At 35.6% G+C, this 21,225-nt stretch overlaps 3 protein-coding genes across 4 annotated transcripts; 2 read left to right on the plus strand and 1 right to left on the minus strand.

The window, feature by feature from the left end:
- Positions 1-703: 703 nt before the first annotated feature.
- On the plus strand, positions 704-2,808 carry LOC132642171 (protein NUCLEAR FUSION DEFECTIVE 4-like). The gene has a single exon (XM_060359434.1). It carries the CDS (start codon positions 756-758, stop codon positions 2,553-2,555), a length of 1,800 nt encoding a protein of 599 aa, XP_060215417.1. The 5' UTR covers positions 704-755; the 3' UTR covers positions 2,556-2,808.
- Positions 2,809-8,258: 5,450 nt separating this feature from the next.
- On the plus strand, positions 8,259-12,938 carry LOC132640076 (serine/threonine protein phosphatase 2A 57 kDa regulatory subunit B' beta isoform-like). 2 transcript variants are annotated; one of them, XM_060356503.1, is made up of 4 exons: positions 8,259-8,403; positions 8,546-9,940; positions 12,199-12,525; positions 12,597-12,938. In XM_060356503.1, the coding sequence occupies exons 2-3, from the start codon at positions 8,813-8,815 to the stop codon at positions 12,499-12,501; spliced, it is 1,431 nt and encodes a 476-aa protein (XP_060212486.1). In that variant the 5' UTR covers positions 8,259-8,403; positions 8,546-8,812; the 3' UTR covers positions 12,502-12,525; positions 12,597-12,938. The 2 variants fall into 2 exon arrangements, with proteins under 2 accessions (XP_060212486.1, XP_060212485.1); XM_060356502.1 differs by having other exon boundaries at positions 12,199-12,938.
- Positions 12,939-14,322: 1,384 nt separating this feature from the next.
- LOC132640077 (probable pectate lyase 5) lies at positions 14,323-19,985 on the minus strand. Its single transcript, XM_060356504.1, has 5 exons — positions 19,624-19,985; positions 17,442-18,150; positions 16,281-16,472; positions 15,261-15,466; positions 14,323-14,649 (listed from the first exon to the last, which is right to left on the minus strand). Exons 1-5 carry the CDS (start codon positions 19,761-19,763, stop codon positions 14,403-14,405), a joined length of 1,494 nt encoding a protein of 497 aa, XP_060212487.1. The 5' UTR covers positions 19,764-19,985; the 3' UTR covers positions 14,323-14,402.
- Positions 19,986-21,225: the final 1,240 nt, after the last annotated feature.

Raw genomic sequence — 21,225 nt, forward strand, 5'->3', positions numbered from 1 at the left:
GTATAAATATGAGTCCCTAATTTTGTGGGACCTCATTTAATATATTTATTTAAGTAAATAACGTTACAGATTTGTATGCTAAGGGAATTGATATCAATTATAGAAGAGAGAAATTTGGAACACAAAAAGGGTATAAATATAAGTCCCTAATTTTTTGGGACCTCATTTAATATATTTATTTAAGTAAATAACGGTACAAATTTGTATGCATATGCTAAAAGTGATATAAATTTTGCTATTTATGTTAAGATGCAAAAGTTATGTCATTTGTGTTATCAACTATTAAATATTGCTCTTAAACGTAAAAAATCTCTTATATAATATTCACTTATGATCATTGTAGGAACCCATAAACTCATTTTCTAAGAGCCTGTTTGGATGGGCTTATGCCTATAAGCTGCAAACAGCTTATAAGCTAAAAAAAATAAGTTGGGGATAGTCTAACTTATTTTTTTTGGCTTATAAGCTGTTTTCAGCTTATAAGTTGCTTTAGATAAGTTAAGTCAAATGGGCCCAATTATTTTTTTGAGCTTATTTTAAGCACAAAATGACTTTAAACTGGCTAGCCAAACACTCAAAAAAACTGAAAACAGCTGATAAGCAACTTATAAGTCAATCCAAACGGGCTCTTAAAATCTGACTCTATAACTATATACAACTTAATCCTTTAAATATATGTAGACACACACATCTATACATGCCTCATTCTAAGACACAGCATATTCTATTTCACTTCCAACAAGAACTAAATAAACATGGCCATTGCAAGTACTGGTGTTGAATCCAACATGAAGAGCTTGACAGTACAAGTCCTAACAGGAAGATGGTTCATGGTATTTGCTGCTGTTCTAATCTTATCAGCCTCTGGTTCCACATACATATTTGGTATATACTCTACTGATATCAAAACTTCTCTTGGATATGATCAAACCACCCTTAATTTACTCAGTTTCTTCAAAGATTTAGGGTCCAATGTTGGTGTCCTATCTGGCCTAATCAATGAAATAACACCCCCTTGGGTAGTTCTCTTATTTGGTGCTGTCCTTAACTTTTTTGGCTACTTCATGGTTTGGCTAGCAGTGACCAAAAAAATCCCAAAACCCAAAATATGGCATATGTGTGTGTACATTTGTGTTGGTGCAAATTCTCAGTCTTTTGCCAACACTGGTGCAATGGTCACTTGTGTCAAGAACTTCCCCGAGAGTCGTGGCGCGGTTCTTGGACTACTTAAGGGCTATGTTGGGCTAAGTGGTGCAATGTTGACACAAATTTACCATGCTATTTATGGTAATGACTCTAAGTCTCTCATTTTGCTTATCGGTTGGCTTCCTTGTGTCGTTTCGTTTGTTTTCTTGCGTATAATTCGCGTTATGAGGGTGGTTCGGATTGCACATGAGATGAAAGTGTTTTACAAGTTTCTGTATACATCACTTGGCCTAGCTGGATTTCTCATGTTGATCATTATACTTCAGAAAAAACTTGATTTTAAACAGACTGAATATGGTTTGAGCACAGCCATTGTTCTGTTTTTGCTCTGTTTGCCACTTGTTATTGTTATCAAAGAGGAAATTGATTCTTTGAAAATCAAGAAACAAGCATTGGAAAGTATATCACAAGTGAAGTTAGTAACTGAGGACCCAGATTGTGAAATTTCTCAGCCCCAGTTGGTTACCCAAACACCCCCCTCAGCACCTTCTACTAGTGGACCATCAAAAGATCAAGAAAATTCAAGTGATCAAGAATCTGCTTCTTGTTGGAAAACAGTTTTTCGCACACCGGATAGAGGTGAAGACTACACTATACTTCAAACCCTTTTCAGCATTGACATGTTAGTCCTGTTTTTCGCGACGATTTGTGGCGTTGGAGGGACACTAACAGCAATAGACAACTTGGGACAAATTGGGACTTCATTAGGCTATCCAAAAGCCAGCATTAGCACATTTGTATCACTAGTGAGCATATGGAATTACTTAGGCAGAGTTGTGTCTGGTTTCTTGTCTGAACATTTCTTGTCAAAGTACAAATTTCCTAGGCCACTTATGCTCACGATAACGCTTGTGATCTCTTGTTTAGGCCATCTTTTAATCGCGTTCAACGTGCCCGGTGGCCTATATGTTGCATCAATAGTCATAGGATTTTGCTTTGGGGCACAATGGCCATTGCTCTATGCCATAATTTCAGAGCTATTTGGGCTGAAATATTACTCAACTCTTTACAATTTTGGATCAGTGGCAAGTCCAATTGGGGCATATTTGCTAAATGTAAGAGTGGCTGGCCATTTATATGATAAAGAGGCTGAGAGACAAATGATGGCTATGGGAAAAACTAGGAAAATTGGTGAAGATTTGGAGTGTATAGGGGCTGAGTGTTTCAAATTGGCCTTTATTATTATCACAGGAGTTACAATTCTTGGGGCATTTGTGTCAATTATTTTGGTGTTGAGGACTAGGAAGTTTTACAAGAATGATATTTACAAGAAATTCAGAGAGGAAGCTAAAGTGGCTGAGAAAGAAATGGCTATGGCTGAAAATTATGGTGGTCTTCTTCAAAAATAATATTAATTCTACTAAGGATTATTAAGAATTACATGTAATCTGATATCTAATCATATCTCTAGTTTCCAAATATCAAATTTTCATCCACTTGTTAATTGCAATTTTTAACATTTGATAGTGTAAATTTTTGTTTTACATTGTCAGTGTGTATAGTTAAACTCATTTTGGAATGCCATTAGTTTGGATCCCATTAACGGTGAGTTGTATATCTGCCGTGTACAATGGCGGAGTCGATCAAGATTACCGAGAAGTTGATTGACTGTCTGAACATTCACTGTTGATGAAGGTTCAATTTCGCATTGCAATCCCACCTCTATGTATAATTAAAAAGAATTAAAAATAGAAAAAGAATCCCGACTCTCTAGTTAATACGATTAAAAGTTCAAGTTCTGTGTAAGGACAATATTTAGATTTTTTACATGAGTAGGTTAAGTTGACTTACCATAATAAGCTTAAATCTTTAATTATAGTAAGGCAGTTGATGTGTAACCTCAAAAATAGAATAATAACCTGATATAAAAGGTTAAATAACACTAATATGAAAAGAGATGGAAGTATATAACTTAAATCCTTTAATTAAACTGTAATTTAAATTCTGTCTTATTAGTAGTCGCATTATCGCAGTATAATTTCTTGTGCTCTGATTTCTGCTATTATCTGTTATTTCCTGTGCTTTGATTAGCATATGTTATCATTGTCGCTTGCGTTATTTCATTTCCATATCGCCTTGAATCTCTTAGCCTTATCTGACCTCTTTTTATGCTTTTTTTTTATTGAGCCAAGGGTCTTTCGGAAACAGCTGTCCTACTTTGGTAGGAGTAAGGTCTGCGTACACTCTACCCTCCCCAGACCCCACGTTGTGGGATTTCACTGGGTTGTTGTTGTTGTTTCTTTTTTTTGGAGAAATGTGATTTGTTTTTTTTTGTTTGACGTAAAGAGTGTCTTAATTAATCTCTGTGAAACCAGTTGTTAGCCATGTTAATTGTCTCACATATTTTATTTGTTTAATTGATACGAGGAGAAATTGTTTTCTGTATTGAGGAGATCTAGATCTGGTAGTAACAATAATTTAAAATGTTCTTGCATTGATATAAGGAAGACTGCATTGAAAATCTTAATTATATGTTTCCTCTATTGTTTGTTTCTTACAAAATATGTCTATCTGCTGTCCATATGTTTTTCTTATCTTCATATATGAAAAATATTATTCAATATCTTCTCTAGAGTATGAACTAATGATCAAATTGGAACCTTGATTTCCATATTATTATTGACATTATTACACATGTGAGACGCCTCGATTGGATGTATATTTTTGGAATATAATCTATATACATAATAATGTATATAATTTGTATGCTATCAATAAAATTTAAAGTTGTAACAGCCTACGATCGTTGGCGCTGAACTCGTAAGAGGGTTTTAGATCACATCAGAATGGTCAAATAAAGTTATGATCATCATATAAGAGCGAGTTTAATATTCAACTGTGGAGACTTCTTTTGGGTTCAAGACCAAAAGGATAACCCTTAGGGCTCGTTTGGTATGATGGATAAGCAAAAATAGTCTTAGGATAAAAATTTAGTGCTGCCTTATCCCACGTTTGGTTGGAATAAAAACTCGGGATAACTAATCCCGGGATTAGTTATCCCGGAATTATAGTATTTTTTTATCCCACATTGAGGGTGGAATAACAATCCCGGGATTAGTTATCCCGGGATAACTTGTTTTCTAACCAAACGAGCCCTTAAAGTCCAAAAGCCTTGAGGTGGCTCAAACAAATCGAATCAAAATGGACAATACCTGAACAGTTGAGCTTGGATCATTATAAGATGTTTAGATGCTAGTATTTGACATGGGAATATGTTTATTTTCTCAGAACCCTAATATACTTCACATATGGTTATTTGTTTCGTTATATAATTCAACTATAACTACAGAATATAACTTTCTCGTGAGATGTTAAAATATTTTCGGAAATATGGAAGTTCTTGAAAAACTTTCAATTGGAATAGCATAAGTACCCCGCTGACCAGCATCCAATAAGTAATTGTTCTTAACAACTCTCTTGAGAAATAGACTAATAATATGTTATAGTTATTTTAATTACACTGCTACTATAAAATTTCCATCTCATTGTCAATTTATACAACATAAATCGATCATTTAAATGTTTTAACATTGGAGTTAAACACAAAGATGCACCCAAGTCAACTATTTTACCAAGTAAACACCACAAGAGTTAGTTGATTTTTGTGCTTTTGTTGATTAGAGTGAAAGAAATAATCTAGTTATATTTTCTCATTGGTTTTGCCATATGCTCCTGTTCAAGTTTCTTGGTTTCTGTTGCTGGTAGTACTTGATTCCCCTTTGGCTTCCTATGGTTCATAATATTTGGATGAAACTTTTGAAAAATTATGTCGAATATATTATGAATTATGCTTATGCTGTAATCTGATTTTGAAAATGATGAATAACAATAACAACATACTCAGTGTAATTTTGCAAGTGGAGTATGGGGAGAGTAGCATGTACGTAGACTTCACCTTTACCTTTGAGGGGTAGAGAAGGCGTTTCCGATAGACCCTCAGCTCAAAGGAGAAAATGATCAATAATAAATCCTTTAATGAGATCATTATAGATGTTATTTCCAAAATTTCATAAATAATTTACTACTTGATAGATGGGGTCATTTGCACGATTACCCTTCAAAGGCACTGGTCTTTAATTTTTGCCCCTCAAATTGGTGATCTTTAATTTTTGTCCTTCGCCTAATAACATGAGGTTTGGGGTTCGAATTTCTGCTCAATCAAAAAAAAAAATCGCAAGGCAGAGTTTCGTAGCAAAGTTAGGCCTCATGCAAAGATAGAGTTTGAAATTCTGCCTTGCGAAATTTCTCCCCCCCCCCCCCCCCCCCCCCCTTTTTTTTTTTTCTAAACACTGAGCTGGGATACGAACTCAAACCTCGAGATATTAGGCGAAGGACGAAAATTAAGACCACCAATTTGAGGGGCAAAAATTAAAGTTTCCTTTGAAGGCTAATCCGCACAAAAAATTGACATATAATTAGTGGTAACATGCGTATTATAATGCATTGTAAGAGGATTGATGGTGGGAAATATGTTGGTCTGACCCACTATCCGAACAAAGTTGTAGACTAGCTCAGGCCCAACCCAGTCCCCTAGATAAAGTGGCCTGGCCCATTAAGCCCCCCCCCCCCCCCCCCCCGGGACATTTTGGGACTTGAATTTTTGTTGTCCCTTAGGCACAAGTTGTGAGGATTATTAACTTGTGAAATTTACATAAACAACTATCTTTTAGTAGATTCTAACAATTTATAACTACTTTTTTTATATTTACAAATCGTAGCTAGTTTTTGTTGTATTTGGCGTTTTAGAAATACAGGGAAATACACGAAAATACAAAATTCGGCAGAGTTCGCATTTTTGAAATACACTGAAATACAAAATCTGGCAGAGTAAAAATAGGCTATATTTATGGAACAAATTATCTTCTTTCATTTTAAATGGTAAGTCAAATTAAATCAACCATGTATCACGCATAACTGTTGAAGTTCCATAACAGCCCACGTTTCTCTCTCCAAATTACTCCATTCCAAACTTTTAGAAATACTTCCAAATACAAAAAAATATACACTGAAATACAATGAAATATGGTTGATTGTTTAAGAAATATAAAATTGTAGTATGCGTATATACAATGGAATACAATGAAATATATCAGAAACTGTTTCATAAATTAGAAATACATTGAAATACAATGAAATATGCTGAAATATACTGAAACAGTACACTGAAACGTTTTATCAAACACTTGGTGAGCATGAAGCTCCACAATTCTCATCGGTGGAGTATGCGTTGGATTCATGCCGGAGGGACGGTAGAATAGCGCTGTTATCAATGAGAGAAGAGATTCAACATTGTGAAATAACACAGACCTAACTTCCGTTCCCGATAAATCTAACGGTACTTCAACTTTCCCTAACAACCTGCCTGAATTCACACCACGGTATAACTGTTGTTTGGAGAGGAAAATTCTTCAATTTGATTTTACAGTAACACAGTGACGAGGAAGGGTGAACCACAGAACTAGCCGGTTTCGAAGCTACCGAAATTTTTAACGCTAAATTACACACACTTAGTCGAACAAAAGGACACAAATCCATTAATCCGAAAACTAAACTCTCAGTTAAGCTTAAAGGAAATTGAAGGGTTAAGTGAAGCGTAGGTTAAGGAGAAAAACTATTGTGCGCCGTTGTGGAGAAGAAAGTGAAGTAGAGTAGTCCATAGGGATTTATGTAAAGAGAAAAGATCTGGGGGCAGGAGAGGGAACGGAGAGAGAGAAAGAGAAAGAGAAAGAGAAAGAGAAGGGTGAGGGAGAAATAGATTTGAAAGGTGAGAGAAAACCAATTTAAAAGAGAAACTTGTGAAATACAGGACACTAGTTATGATGTGTAATTTAAGAAAATATTTTAATTATGAACAATAAATAAAATAAAAGGTAGTTATTATTCATAAATAAGTCTTGGAAGTAGCTATGACAAGTAAATTTTCCTATTAACTTTGCCTGTTAAGGTAAGAGTTGAGGATGTTTTAATTTTAATAGTTTAAAGACATCAATACGGGTTGTGATCGGATAGATAGGATCCTGCTACTCTGAATTAAAAGTCTTGAGTTTGAGTCATAGGTATGAAGACATTCCGTCAAGGAACGTTTCCCCCATAATAAGCAGCAACAACAACAACATACTGAGTATAATCCCACCATGTGGGGTCTAGGAGAGGGTAGAGTGTATGCAGACATTACCTTTACTTTCTGAAGGTAGAAAGGTTGTTTTCGAGTTCCTTCGGGGTCATCCGATAAAAAGAGAGATTGTTTCTGATAGACCCTCGACTCAAGAAAAGATGCAAACATAGCAGTAATAATAGGCATTAATAACAACAAAATAATAAAATAAACGAAGTGAAAAAAACAATCGAGTTTGTAGGATGAGATCTAAAATATAAGCGAACCCCTTAAACAAGCCTAATTCGAATTAGTGGGTGCCTAATGCAAATACTGACTATTAGTAATTTTTTACCTGGTATTTAATGGAATTATCGGAAGGAAATATTTTTATGAAGAAGAATAGGTTACTACTTTTTCTTTAAATATTTTACAAACTTTCTTTTTATTATAAGTTATTATAATTGTTTCAAAATCTTTTGAAGCATATAATAGTTTAAAAGTTTCTCAATTGAAGAAAATTTAGAGAATTAAACAAAATATTCAAGAAACTAAAAATACTTTTTGGATTCAAATTTTGAAGTAGTCCCGGCAAAAGGAAACATATACTACTCCCTCCGTTTTAATTTGTTTTTCTTATTTTCTTTTTTAATCCGTTTAAAAAAGAATATCTCTTTCCTTTTTTGACAACTCTTTAATTCCAACTTTCAACGTGATATGTTTAAGACCACAAAATAAAATGACATTTTGGTTCATTTGACATAACTATTATCTATAGTTTAAGACCATAAGATTTAAAAGTTTTTTCACTTTCTTAAACTTCATGTCAAATTAAAGTCAGACAAACAAATTGAAACGGATGGGGTACTATCTTTTCATTTTTTATTTCTCTTTATTTTCTCAGTGTGTATTACATAATAATTAAAAATATTTTCTTTTATTTTCTAACCTCAAAATATACCAGCTACACATTCACACACACTCAAAAACTCACAAAAAAAAAAAAAAAAAAAAAAAACACACACACACACACACAAATGTTCTCTTCTTCTTCCTTCCTTTCTTCTCGGATCTCTATGTTTCCTCAATCCAATACTATTCAGGTACCTTTCTCAACTCCCCTTTTTATTCCATAATAAATAAATAAATAAATAAGAAAAAACAAATCTTGCCCCTATTACACCTTGAATATGTGTTTCTTGATTAGTCTTTTTATATGTATCATTTCATATTCACTTTTTGCAGATTGGTTCTTGTTTTTTTGCTCCCAATCTAGCATGGATTGTTAAAAAGATTTAATCTTTGATCTGGGATTTCATATTCTTGTTGTTAATTAGATTTATTGAATACCCTTTTGAGGAATTTGTATTAAAGTTGTGAAAAAATGATTCTTTTATTGATTTGCTAGGGATTTGTTTGATTTTGAATGTTGTATAATGGTGAATTAGGAGAACCCCATTTGGTATTTTTGTTTCATAGTGCTAGTTTTGAGGTGAAATAGATTAAGGAGTTATGTTTAAGATAATAAAAAGAGGGAAGAAAAGCTCCAAAGGGGAGGCTATTGAGCCTCCAATACCGACGTCGGTGCCTAATGCACCTGTCGATCACGCCTCGCGAATAGCGACGTCAGGTGTGACATCATCACAGCCTGTTACTTTGGCAAATGCCACACCAGATCCTAGTGTGATTGAGGTATTGCCCTTATTGAAAGAAGTTGCACTATCCGAACGCCATGTTTTGTTTATCCGGAAGCTCCAAATTTGCTGTGTGCAATTTGATTTCTCGGATACGGTGAAGTGTGCTAGACAAAAGGAGATCAAGAGGCAAACGCTAACCGAGCTTGTTGATTTAGTTCAATCGGGTTCGTGTAAAATGAATGAGATAATGCAGGAAGAGTTGATTAGGATGATATCCACCAACCTTTTCCGGTGCCTTCCGCCTGCTTCCCATGAAAATACCGGGTCGGAAGGTATAGAGGAAGAGGACGATATGTATTTGGAGCCATCGTGGCCACATTTGCAATTAGTGTATGAGTTATTTTTAAGGTACGTGCTGTCGTCCGAAATGGATACCAAGGTTGCGAAACGATATCTTGACCATTCGTTTGTGTTGAAAATGCTCGACTTATTTGATGCGGAGGATCCTAGAGAGCGGGATTATTTGAAAACTATTCTTCACCGCATATACGGGAAATTCATGGTTCATAGGCCATTTATAAGGAATGGTATAAACAATGTATTCTACAGGTTTATATTTGAGACGGAGAGGCATAATGGTATCGGTGAATTGCTAGAGATTCTTGGAAGTGTAATAAACGGTTTTGCTCTGCCAATGAAAGAAGAGCACAAGTTGTTTCTTGTTCGGGCACTCATTCCTCTCCACAAGCCTAAATGTGTTTCTGCATATCACCATCAGTTGTCCTACTGCATCACTCAGTTTGTTGAGAAAGATTACAGATTGGCGGATATTGTTATCAGGGGGCTGCTAAAATACTGGCCACTTACTAATTGCGGAAAGGAGGTTCTTTTTATTGGTGAACTGGAAGAAGTTCTGGAAGGTACACAGCCTGCTGAATTTCAGCGCTGTTTGGTTCCTCTTTTCAAGCAACTTGGACGTAGCATCAATAGTCCCCATTTTCAGGTGTGTCTATCATTATTATCCTTATGCTCACTACATTGTTTCCCCTTATGCATATTCATCAAGTGTGAACTGATAAATGTGGGTCTTCTTTCTTTTTGTTTCTTTATTGTTGTTCTTTGCTCTAAGCTTTTGTAATTTGGATGCTTGATTTATGCTCTATGATTCAAGGTCAGTCTTGACGATATAACTCCCCAACCCCGCACCCCCTCAAAGAAAAAATAAGGTGGAAGGAAAGAAAGCCTTCTAAGTATTAGATATCAGTTGAAAAATTGCACCGAAGGGTGTGGCCTAGTGGTCATTGAAGTGGGGGAGAACCATGATGTGCCAGTTCAAATCCAGTTGAGACAAAAAAAAAAACACTAGGTTATTTTCTTCCACCAGGTGGCCAGAGTTAGCCGGTACCTTTCTTGATGGAAGGTAGCAGGTACTAGAATTAGTCAAGTTGCGTGCAAGTTGGCCCGGACACCACCGTCATAAAAGAACAAGGTGAAACTCCACCATCCTGTTTATTGAAGGAACTAGGTTTTAAGTGTAAAATTCATGACTTGATTACTTTAGAAATATGATATTTTGTAACTATCAGTAAAATTGAATATTATCTTATGGAGTATGGGGGTAGGTGAGTTCACTTTTACATGAGTGCGCTTGATATTGTAGTAATCTGTGACTGAATTAGAGTAGTTAATGCAATGGAAAATGTTCATATAAATGAGTTGTAGTAATCTGTGACTGAATTAGAGCAGTTAATGCAACGAAAAATATTCATATGAATGAGTTTATCTCTTGCTGGCGCAAGGATACAAGCTTTATATTTTTAAAATTGATGCTTATTGATTGCATAAGGCTTTCCTTCACTCCCTTTGCTGGTTGGCTAGAAACTCCTAAAACATTATTGTAGTTTGCTTGAAATAGGATTTAGAAATCTAATGCAAGCATATTATAAAATTCGTGCTTTCCTTTCCTTCCAAATAGTCCACCATAATTTAGGGATATTTTTATAACTCTATTTTTAGATATTTGAATTATTTTTAGCTAAAATCCCCGTACCCGTATACATACCTAGATCCGTACCCTCGAATCTTAAAATTTAGATCATGAAGGATCTGATCTCTAGAGCAGCACGCGTATCGGATGCCTGCACCCTAGTCTGAGCAACTTAGAAAAAATGAGGCAGAGAGAGAAGATCTAAGTTTATTGGGATATGCATCAATTGCCATTTTGCCTTTTTTTGTTTTGGCCTCCTTGAAGGTTTTTATGGATGAAGTAGATATTCTAAAATGAACCAGATAAAATTTACAAGGTACCATGGTTTTGATGCTCAGTAGGTGGGATTATACTGGGTATGTTGTTATTGTTGTTGTTCATGGTTTTGATGTATCTCTAGAATGCTTTATGCAGTGTTCTGTTATTGTGAAATTGAGATTCTAGCATTTAAAATATACTACTGTTGGTTCTGCCCGCTGATTTTTGGTTCGCACTTTATGATATTGATGCTGCGGTGGATGTGTGGGTACACTAGGAGTGATAGGATTAGGAATGAAGTCATCCGAGACAAGGTTGGAATAGCCTCAGTGGAAGACAAGATGCGGGAAGCGAGGCTGAGATGGTTTGGGCATGTGATGCGGAGAGCTGAAAATGCCCCAGTGCGGAGGTGCGAGAGGTTGGCCAGTGACGGTTTCAGAAGAGGTAGAGGTAGGCCGAAGAAGTATTTGGGGGAAGTGATTAGACAGGACATGGCGCATTTCCTGCTTACGGAGGACATGACCTTAGATAGGAGGGTATGGAGGAATCATATTAGGGTAGAAGGATAGTAGGTAGTCGCGTTTATACTCCCTTAAGAGTAGTTATGTTGTTCTATAGTTTCTTGTATCTTGATTTCTGCGAGTATCTGTTGGTTTCGAATGATTTATTTACTTCCATTGTTTCATTTTCATAGTTATCTATAGCAGTTGATACTCCTTTTATCATGACTTTCTTGTTTTGTTATTTCTTGTTTTCATATTGTTTTCGATACGCTTGATCATATCTAACCTTTTGTCTTTTCCTCTCTTTTTCTCCTCTCTTGAGCCGAGGGTCTTTCGGAAACAGCCGCCCTACCTTTCAAGGTGGGGGTTAGGTCTGCGTACACTCTACCCTCCCCAGACCCCACATAGTGGGATTATACTGGGCTTGTTGTTGTTGTTTGTTGTACTTTATGATATTGATACTTCAGAAGGTTGCAAATGATATCATGATCCAAAGATTTTTATGTATTGCAGGTTGCTGAGAGAGCTCTGTTCCTATGGAACAATGAACATATAGTAGATTTGATCGCGCAGAATCGACGTGCAATTTTGCCAATAATCTTTGAGCCACTAGAAAGGAATATGTATGGCCACTGGAATCAGGCAGTCCACGGGCTGACCTCCAATGTCCGGAGAATGTTCTTGGAGATGGATTCAGAATTTTTCGAGGAGTGTGAAAAGGAATACAATGAAAGAGCAGCCGGTGCCACCGGCCTTGTGGAGCAGCGCAAACTTAATTGGAAGAAATTGGAAGAAGCTGCTGCACTGGTCGGGTAGAAATTGTGAATTTGAAAACTGAAGGTGAATTGCTCCAAAGTTTTTTCCCGTGCTTCGTGCTGCTTTTCCGTAATTTGTGAATTTGAAAACTGAAGGTGAATTGCTCCAAAGTTTTTTCCCGTGCTTCGTGCTGCTTTTCCGTAATTTGAGCGAGGCAGGCTGAAGGTATGGGCATTGTGTTATCTTTCCTTGGCAGAAATAGTGTGAAAGTTTTGTTTATTTTAGTTATTCTAAGACAATTCTTCTTTAGCATTTTAGGACTAACCAATAATCAAACTTCTGGTCTTTGTGATCATCCCCACTCCCACTACCTTCCTCTAGGACAAGGAAAATGGGATAAAGAAATATTTTATTCCATTATTTCTTTATTGCCCTTATGTTTGTCTGAAATATTTTCTGATAGTGATAATCTGCTTGTTGCCTGTTTTTTCATCTTTTTCTTCTGGTTCTCTAAGCAATTTATTTGTAGTAGCTCCTTGAAAGTTCTTCACATTGAACAAATGTTCAAGATTTCTACTTGCCCTCCAACTCCCTCCCCCTATCCAGCAACTCCACCCCCAAAAACAATTAAAGGTGCGCTTAAAGCGTGCTTAAGCCTTGAAGCAACGCGCAAAACATGTTGAGCGGGCGCTTCAGTGTCGTCATCAAGGCTCTAAGGCATATGTTTCCTTGCCAATGAGCGTAATCCTGAAGAGGCGACACTAAACAATTCATATTTTTCAATTTCTTTGTTCCTATATTTGTTATTTATGATAATTATTAGTCTTGGACTACATATACATATTTGTATTTTTTCTTCATGAAGGCTGACGCTTTATTTGCGCTTTGCACTTAAAGCCCCAATGAACTTAAGAGCTTTTTTGCGTTCTTCCCCTTCAATAACACTCGTAGCATCTATATAAAATAGTTATCATTTCACTCTTTGTTTGCCCAAGTGGTTAACCTTTTTTCTTCACCTTTTTTTGGTGGGGAAAGGGAAAGAGGGACTGGGAGTTGAAGAGGGAAAGGTTAAAGACTGGGACTTTGAACATGGCAGTAATGTGTTTATACAGGGTTTTTTTAAAACTATAGAACGATACGAGCAGATGCGGAGCTAGCCTATGTGTTACATGTTCATATGCACCCAGTAACTTTTGTTCAGACCCTATGTATGTATTAAGAAATACATAAAATATCTATAAATATTTGATTGTGAGTTCAATAATTATTGAATATTAACTTGATGTAGTTCCTAAAGCCGCCTCTGGATATGAGTTATTCAGAAAGTAACTGCTTAGACAGATTACACATGGGAACATCTAGCATCTTCTTGGTTATGTTTGGCTTCATTTTAGTTTAGAGATTTGAGAACCAGAGAAGCATGAACTATTAACCAACCATTTAGATATCCAAGGAAAAGAAGAGTGATAGCAGTAGGAAGGTTTATGCATATTTAGCCCGAAGACTAGGCTTCGGATTTGATTGATCTTCGAGGAGCTAGTGTTGCAATAATCAGAAGTTTGAGGTTTTAGGCCTTTGGTAGGCGTGTGAGGCTGCAAGGTGGTGATAGCAATACTCCCTTTGCTCCAAAATAAGTGTCGTTTTAGCCAAACCAATTTAGTCCAAAATAAGTGTTGCTTAGGAAACCAAGAAAGTACTTATTTTTTTCCCAACTCTACCCTTGCTCCAATAAATATGATCTATGCAATTTCTAATGATTCTCTCAACACTTTGAGGAGAGATAAAAGGATATGTGTGTACTAAAACCTTAAACGATAAATAAAAGGACTGGGAGAGTAGAAATGACTCTTGCTATCAATTAACTATGTACAAGAAGTGGGAAACTATGTAACTGATCATGTAAGATAGAAAATTTTCTTTAGGTACTTTCTTTGTTATAACATTCATTCTCTCTTAAATTACTATCGTAAGAGTAGTAATGGGAATGTTAATAGCCCACCATTATTGGTGGTAATATACAAAATTAGAAGAGACAACAAGATGGTGGTAGTTGAAGGTGGTGATGATGATGATCCCGCCGATGCAATGCTCCCAAATACCTTTTCTAAGAAGTCACCATCATCCTCTTTACGCCTAGCACCGCCGTTCCGGTTGGTTCCAACAGTGGTTCTGGTTCGCCCACCATATGACATGGCCACACTGGTATCCCTGTTGTATAATAGAAAACTTCTTTACCATTCTAAAGTGGCATCTTGTAAATGAGTGGAGCCAGATGTCTACAGATTGCTTGTTATGCTAACAAAAGACTAGAAGAAATTTGTTTTTTGAGGGTGGTGGGGCTAGTTTATGAAATATGTTTTTTAATGAGATATCCCTAAGGCACAATGGTGCACGGTTCAAAACTCAGTAGATAATCGATCCGTCCCTATATCCTTCTCCACTTGAATACCATGCTTTTGTCTGCGGCAGGATTTGAACCCCTGATGTGTATCTAACCCACACATCACATGTTGTCACGTGTTGGAACATTGCTCTTAGACAAAAGCTTGGTCTTTAAGTGGAGAAGGATAGAAGGGCGGACTTATTATTCACCAAGCGCTATATGACTTCCCACAAGTTTCAAACCACATACCTATGTGCCAAAGAACTTTAAAAATGTATTATAATCTCATAAACAGCACTTGTTTCATATTCATTTCCTTTAACTAGTTGACTATCCACCAAGTTCCGAATCATGTGCCACTAACCCTCGGAGATTTCTCGATTTTCAAAAAATGAAAGTAAATTAAAGTGTCCTGGGGGGTGGGTGGGTGGGTTACCTGGCTACACCAATAACACCAGCATTCGTGGTGAGTTGATCAATGTAAAAAGCAGATTTAGGCTCCATGCTTGATGCCAAGGCATATTGGTTGCTAATTCCGTCACCTGAAGGAACAAAGTATGCCCCATTCACCATTTGATCCCCTTCAGTCCTCCAGTTCCACTGAGTCCAATCCCTCTCGTCTACGTCTACTCGCTTTGTCACCTACTCACAACCATAATCACACAGATACGAGTTTGAATTTCAGTGACCTGTCGTTCAATAAAACTTGGCACACTACTCGTTAATGAGAAATATATATATATATATATATATGTAATTGAAGCATTCCGATAGAATTTGATACTTGCAATCATAATCATACGTTATGAGTTCGAATTTCAGTGACCTTAATCGCGCAGTAAAACTTGTCACACTTCTTGTTAACGAGAAATATATAGTAACGATGAAGGGGATTCAATTGAACTCCCTTACTCCTAGCTAGCTCTGCCCCTTGCTTCTATCAACGCTAAACTGTGTCTTTGATTTTTTTTTATTTTAGAAAAAGTTACATTGAACAACAACAATCGCCGCTGATATATTTTTTTTTTTTTGTTAACCATTCGTTAGTCCTTATTCAACTATATAAAGAAACGCTATGTGATTTCTTTTCACTCTCTTAAGTCTTGATGAAAAGAATTGCTTAGAATAATCAAGGCATGCTCACAAGCTAGCCGAACACGACTGTTATAGAAGAAACAAAAGAATATCCAATCATTCTTAAAAAATATATTATTATTATTTTTAAAAAGGCAGTCTAGTTGTACTAAGCTCTCACTATGCATGAGGTGGGGGAAAGGCTGGACCACAAGGATCTATTATACGCAATCTTACCCTGCATTTCTGCATGAGGTTGTTTTCACGGCTCGAACGCGTGACCTCCTCGTCACATGACAACAACTTTACCAGTTACGCTAAGACCACCTTCTTAAAATCTATAAAAACAAAAAAAGAATACTAAAAAAGGTAGGAGAATTACCTCTTTGGCATTTGGATCTTCTGGTGCAGTAAAACGATTGCCTTGGCTGTTAATTGTGGGATTAGCACTTCCACCAATTGCATACATTTGCCATTCTGTAAAATCATTGTTAACTACATGTATGTATCCTCTTCTACACCTCGGCATTCTTTGTACTAATCCTTGTCCAAAGTGATTAAATGCTATTGTCACCTGATATTCAAAATTATTTACAAATCAAATAAAAAAGCTTTCATCTTCATACAACAAAAAGTGAAAACAAATGGATGTAATTCACAAAAGAATTATATCTTCTTTCACACAACTAATTGGGAACAGAGGAAGTGTCTCATGGTCATCCTGATTTGTGTTATAATTTATGTTGCTCGAACTTTACAAAATGTCGAGGTGTGTGTATCGGATCTTCCAAAAGTAATGAATTTTTAGAGGATTCTGTATGGGTGCGACATGAATGCTAACTCCTTGATCACCGAAAAGATAAGCCCTAGGGAAAAAATAAAAAAATAAAAAAGAGGAGGAAATTTACAGTAGAAATTTTCTTGTCATATAGATACTGGAAAAAGTAGGAAAGATTCATTTGAACAACAATGATCAAAAGGCTATTGTAATTTAATTTTCACGTTTTTTCCCCAACCACAAACAATATAAATTAGAGCAAAAAGGCATGCCAAGTACCGTGATTTTGAACCATTGTATTATCTTTATGATGTACAACCGTCGTAGATATCTTTAGTAAATGCAACACCAAAATACTATATACGATGCCAGATACCAGGATAGTTTTGGTACACCGTCTTTTCTCTTAAAATACGTTTGTTTACAACTGGCACCTGTTAATGACCTTTTTACAAGAGATAAATGGTGACATCTTGACTTTTGAATGGTCTTCTTGACTATCTTTTTACAAGAGATAATGTGACATTTTGATTTTAAACGGTTTTCTAGATGAATGACCTTTTTATCATAGATAATGGTGACATTTTGAGTTTTGAACGGTCTTCTAGATTAATGATCTTTTTACAAGACATAATGGTAACATTATGACATGACGGTCTTTCAGACAAACTGAATTGAAACTGCTACATCTTACTAAGTCAAAGTCTCTATGGAACCAAATTTACCAATAATTAAAATTTAAATAGGAGAAGTTAAAAATCTAACCTGCATGCCGACATCGGCTACGTAACGATCGTCGTGTCCCAAAAGCATAACTTTATCATGGTGAGTGAAATAGCTATTAGATATAGTAATAGCAGTTGATCCCATGATAGCATCAATTAAGCCATCAGTACAATGAGACAAAGCACAATGATCAATCCAAATATTTCTTGAACTATAGATTGAAATTCCATCACCATCAGACAATCCTCTCCATCCAACTTGTGTTGGACTTTGCCTTATGTTACTATTTCCTGATGGAACACAATTGTATACATGTATATTGTGTATGATCACATTTGTAACATATTGTAGTGTTATACATCCACCCCCCGTGACTTGGACGTTCACGCCACGTCCATCTATGGTCTTGAAATTGTTGATCATAAGCTCGTGTGTGAGCGTTATGATCATGTCTCCGGCAAAGGTGATCCAGAGGGGTTCCTCTTGGATCACCGCGTGCCGGAGGGTGCCAGGGGTCGGGTTCACAGTGTCAATGTCGGAGGGATCCGAGACCAGGTAGTAGCGGCCTCCTTTCCCTCCAACTGCACCGTGGCCGAACCCTATGGCGCAATCCGCTAGCTGTTGGCGGTTGTTGACCCAGTTCGGGTCACACCGCCAGCAGTCGTCTATCGGATTGCCCGTTAGACATTGGCTATTTGTTACTGTGTTGTCAAGTATTTGCCTTCTTGAAATGGATTCATTGACCCTCCTGTACCAAGATGGAAAAGTATAAGATATAGTAAGTACTATGTATTAAACTTCTATGAATGAAAAATATATTCATATGAAAAAAAAAAAAAAGGAAAGCGAACTTATTTTTGGACGTAATTATAAGATGTAATATTAGAAAAAAACAGAGTTAAAACCAAAGGAGATGTAACATTGTGATGATTTTCTTTTTAAGCGAAATGAGACTATTTGGAACCATTGTAAAAAGTCAAGTTGCTTACAACCTCCAAAAATACCACAAGTACCCATGTCGGATCCTCTAAAAATACATAGTTTTTTAAGGATCCTACACACACGCGACAGTATTTTTGAAGAGCTCGAGCAACATAAGACGAAAAGGATGTTGACAAAGGCATCAAATTAGATGAGAAAAATCAGAACCAAAATATAAAAGCTTGCAATCACAAAATGCATGAGCAAAAAGAGCCAATTCAAGAAAGCTATGTATGTAAGAGGAGCATAACCAAGATTGGATTTTTTTTTATTTTTTTTTTTGATCTTAGGTGAAAACAGGAAATGCCCATATCAGAAAATGCAAAAATGAGCAAAACCAAGATTTTTTTATTTTTTTTAAAAAGAATTATGTGAAAAACAGAGATTGCCATGAGAAAAAAAATACAGATATGAGCAAAACCAAGATTGTGTTTAAGCTTATGTGGTAAACAGAGATACCCAGATGATGAAATGCAGAAATGAGCAAAACCAAGATTGATTTTTTTTTAAACTTGTATGAAAAACAGAGATACATAGATGAGAAAATGTAGAATTATTAACAAAAGCCGAGCTAGCATTGTAATTATGGGTTTGACATAACCTAATAACTTAGGCTCAAATCCTGTATTAGCTAGTATTGTAGTTACAAATTTGACAGAACCTAATAACTTAGGCTCAAATCCTATATTTGTGTTAAAAAGTTTTATTTAATATGTATAAATAACCCAATAAGCAGAACGAATTATGATTCATAATCCATAAACTAAAAATCGTAGTTCCGCCTCCATGCAGAAATGAGCAAAGCCAAGATTGGCTTTTTCCTTAATCTTATGTGAAAAACAAATATAGCCAAATGATAAAATGAAGAAATGAGCAAAACCAAGATTGTATTTTTTAAATATTAGGTAAAAAACAGAGATAGCCAAATGAGAAAATGCAGAAATGAACAAAACCAAGATTATATTTTTTTAATCTTATGTGAAAAACAGAGATACCCAATGAGAAAATACAAAATTTATTTATGATTGTATCTACGGTTCAGCAGAATTCAGTAACTTAGGCTCAAATCAATATTGTTATTTGAAATCCATAAACTAAAAACTCTGGTTCCGCTTCTATGCAAAAATGAGCAAAACCAAGATTGTTTTTTTTTCCTTAATCTTATGTGAAAAACAAAGATATCCAGATGAGTATATGCAGAAATGAGCAAACCCCAGTTGAGAAAGAAAGATAATTTCACCTCTTTACATCTTGAACAACAGATTCAGGAAAAGGGTGTTGATGTGGAAGTGTAAGATTATTAAAGGTAGCTGTAATAATATGTGGAGAAAATAAAAAGATTATGAAGAAGAAAGAGAGAATGAAAGTATTAGAAAGCATTCTTGAAGGATCAATAATGTTGATTGATGATCAAGTTGTATTGAAATTTTGTACTGCTAATTGTTTCTGATGATTCTTGTTGTTGAATGCTCTGTTAAGAAGTTGGAAATTTGTAATGTCTCTTATATAGTAGGTATAATAAAGATGAAAATGATTAATTAGAAAGAAAAAAAAGAATAATTTGCTTTGTAGTTTGTACGAGGGTGTTGGACATAATAGGGGTATATGTTACTAGTATATTTGATGAATAAAACAAAAAAAAAAAAAAAAAAAGTATATTTGATGAAGAAGGAAGAAGTTTTGGAAATGGTGGCTATGGTGTTGACAACAACCAAAAAAAAAAAAAAAAAACCTATTCCCATTGAAGAGGACTATGAGACTAGAAAGGAAGTTGAAGAGGAATAGAGGATAAGACATAGTTATTTTATTTTATTTCTTTCTATTCTTCTTTGCAAATTGCAGCCTTTCTCAGTCTCTTACATTCCTGTCTTGCTTGTTAATTATTCTAGGCGTAATTAATTTCAGAAAGAAATGTTTGGATTTTTGGGCAAGAAAACGGCTCATACAAAATGTACAAACAGCTCCTTCCCCTTGCCCCCTCACCACTCCTATGCTTTCGTTATCCGGAGTTTACTGTTCCGATTAATATATGTTTACACTGCGTGGGGTTTAGTAAAAAAGGAAATGCTCTCTACCGGAACTTTTTTCATTTCAGGATTTAAACTCGAGAACTCTGCTCAACCATGCTGGGCGGGGATGCAACTCTTTGACAACGAGTTCATCAGAACCCGATAGTTTTGAAGTCGAGCATATAAATATTCATGTTGAAACCCACTGGATTTTCAGTAAATACTAAATGAGCCGGAGTACGTTCACTATTCCCATTAATTCATATTAAACACCGCATAGGGTCTAGTAAAAGAAGAAATTAAATGCTGTCTATGGGAAATTTTCTCATCACATGGATTGAACCTGAAACTCTTGGTTAAGGATGGAGAGATCGGAATTCCATCTACTTCACTATATTCAGTGGCGGATGCAATTCTTTGACAACGGATTTATCACAATCTAATATTTTCAAAGCAGAACTTAGATATTCATGTTTAAAATCCGTAAAATTTCCAAAATAGTAATATTATATTTGAACTCATGATAATTAAATTACAGTTATTTCAGTATTAAAAATCTCAACAAATTATTCATCGAATTTAAATCTTGAATTTGTATTTGACCACACTACTAACTCCTTAATTGGTGGAATTCGGCGGTTAAGGTTTATGAAAAGGTGTTTTGGCTACTTTTGGGGCTGAGATTCTTTGCTAAAATGGAGAAAGATTATGGAGGTTAACATCTATGGATCTGGACAAGAACCTTTATTTTTCTGGCACTTTTCAAGCAAAGTCAAAAAGGGTGTGAATGTTAAGATTTCATAAACTTATCTCATAGGGATGATAAAACTTTA

Source organism: Lycium barbarum, chromosome 5, assembly GCF_019175385.1.
Source record: "Lycium barbarum isolate Lr01 chromosome 5, ASM1917538v2, whole genome shotgun sequence".
Lineage (NCBI taxonomy): Eukaryota > Viridiplantae > Streptophyta > Magnoliopsida > Solanales > Solanaceae > Lycium > Lycium barbarum.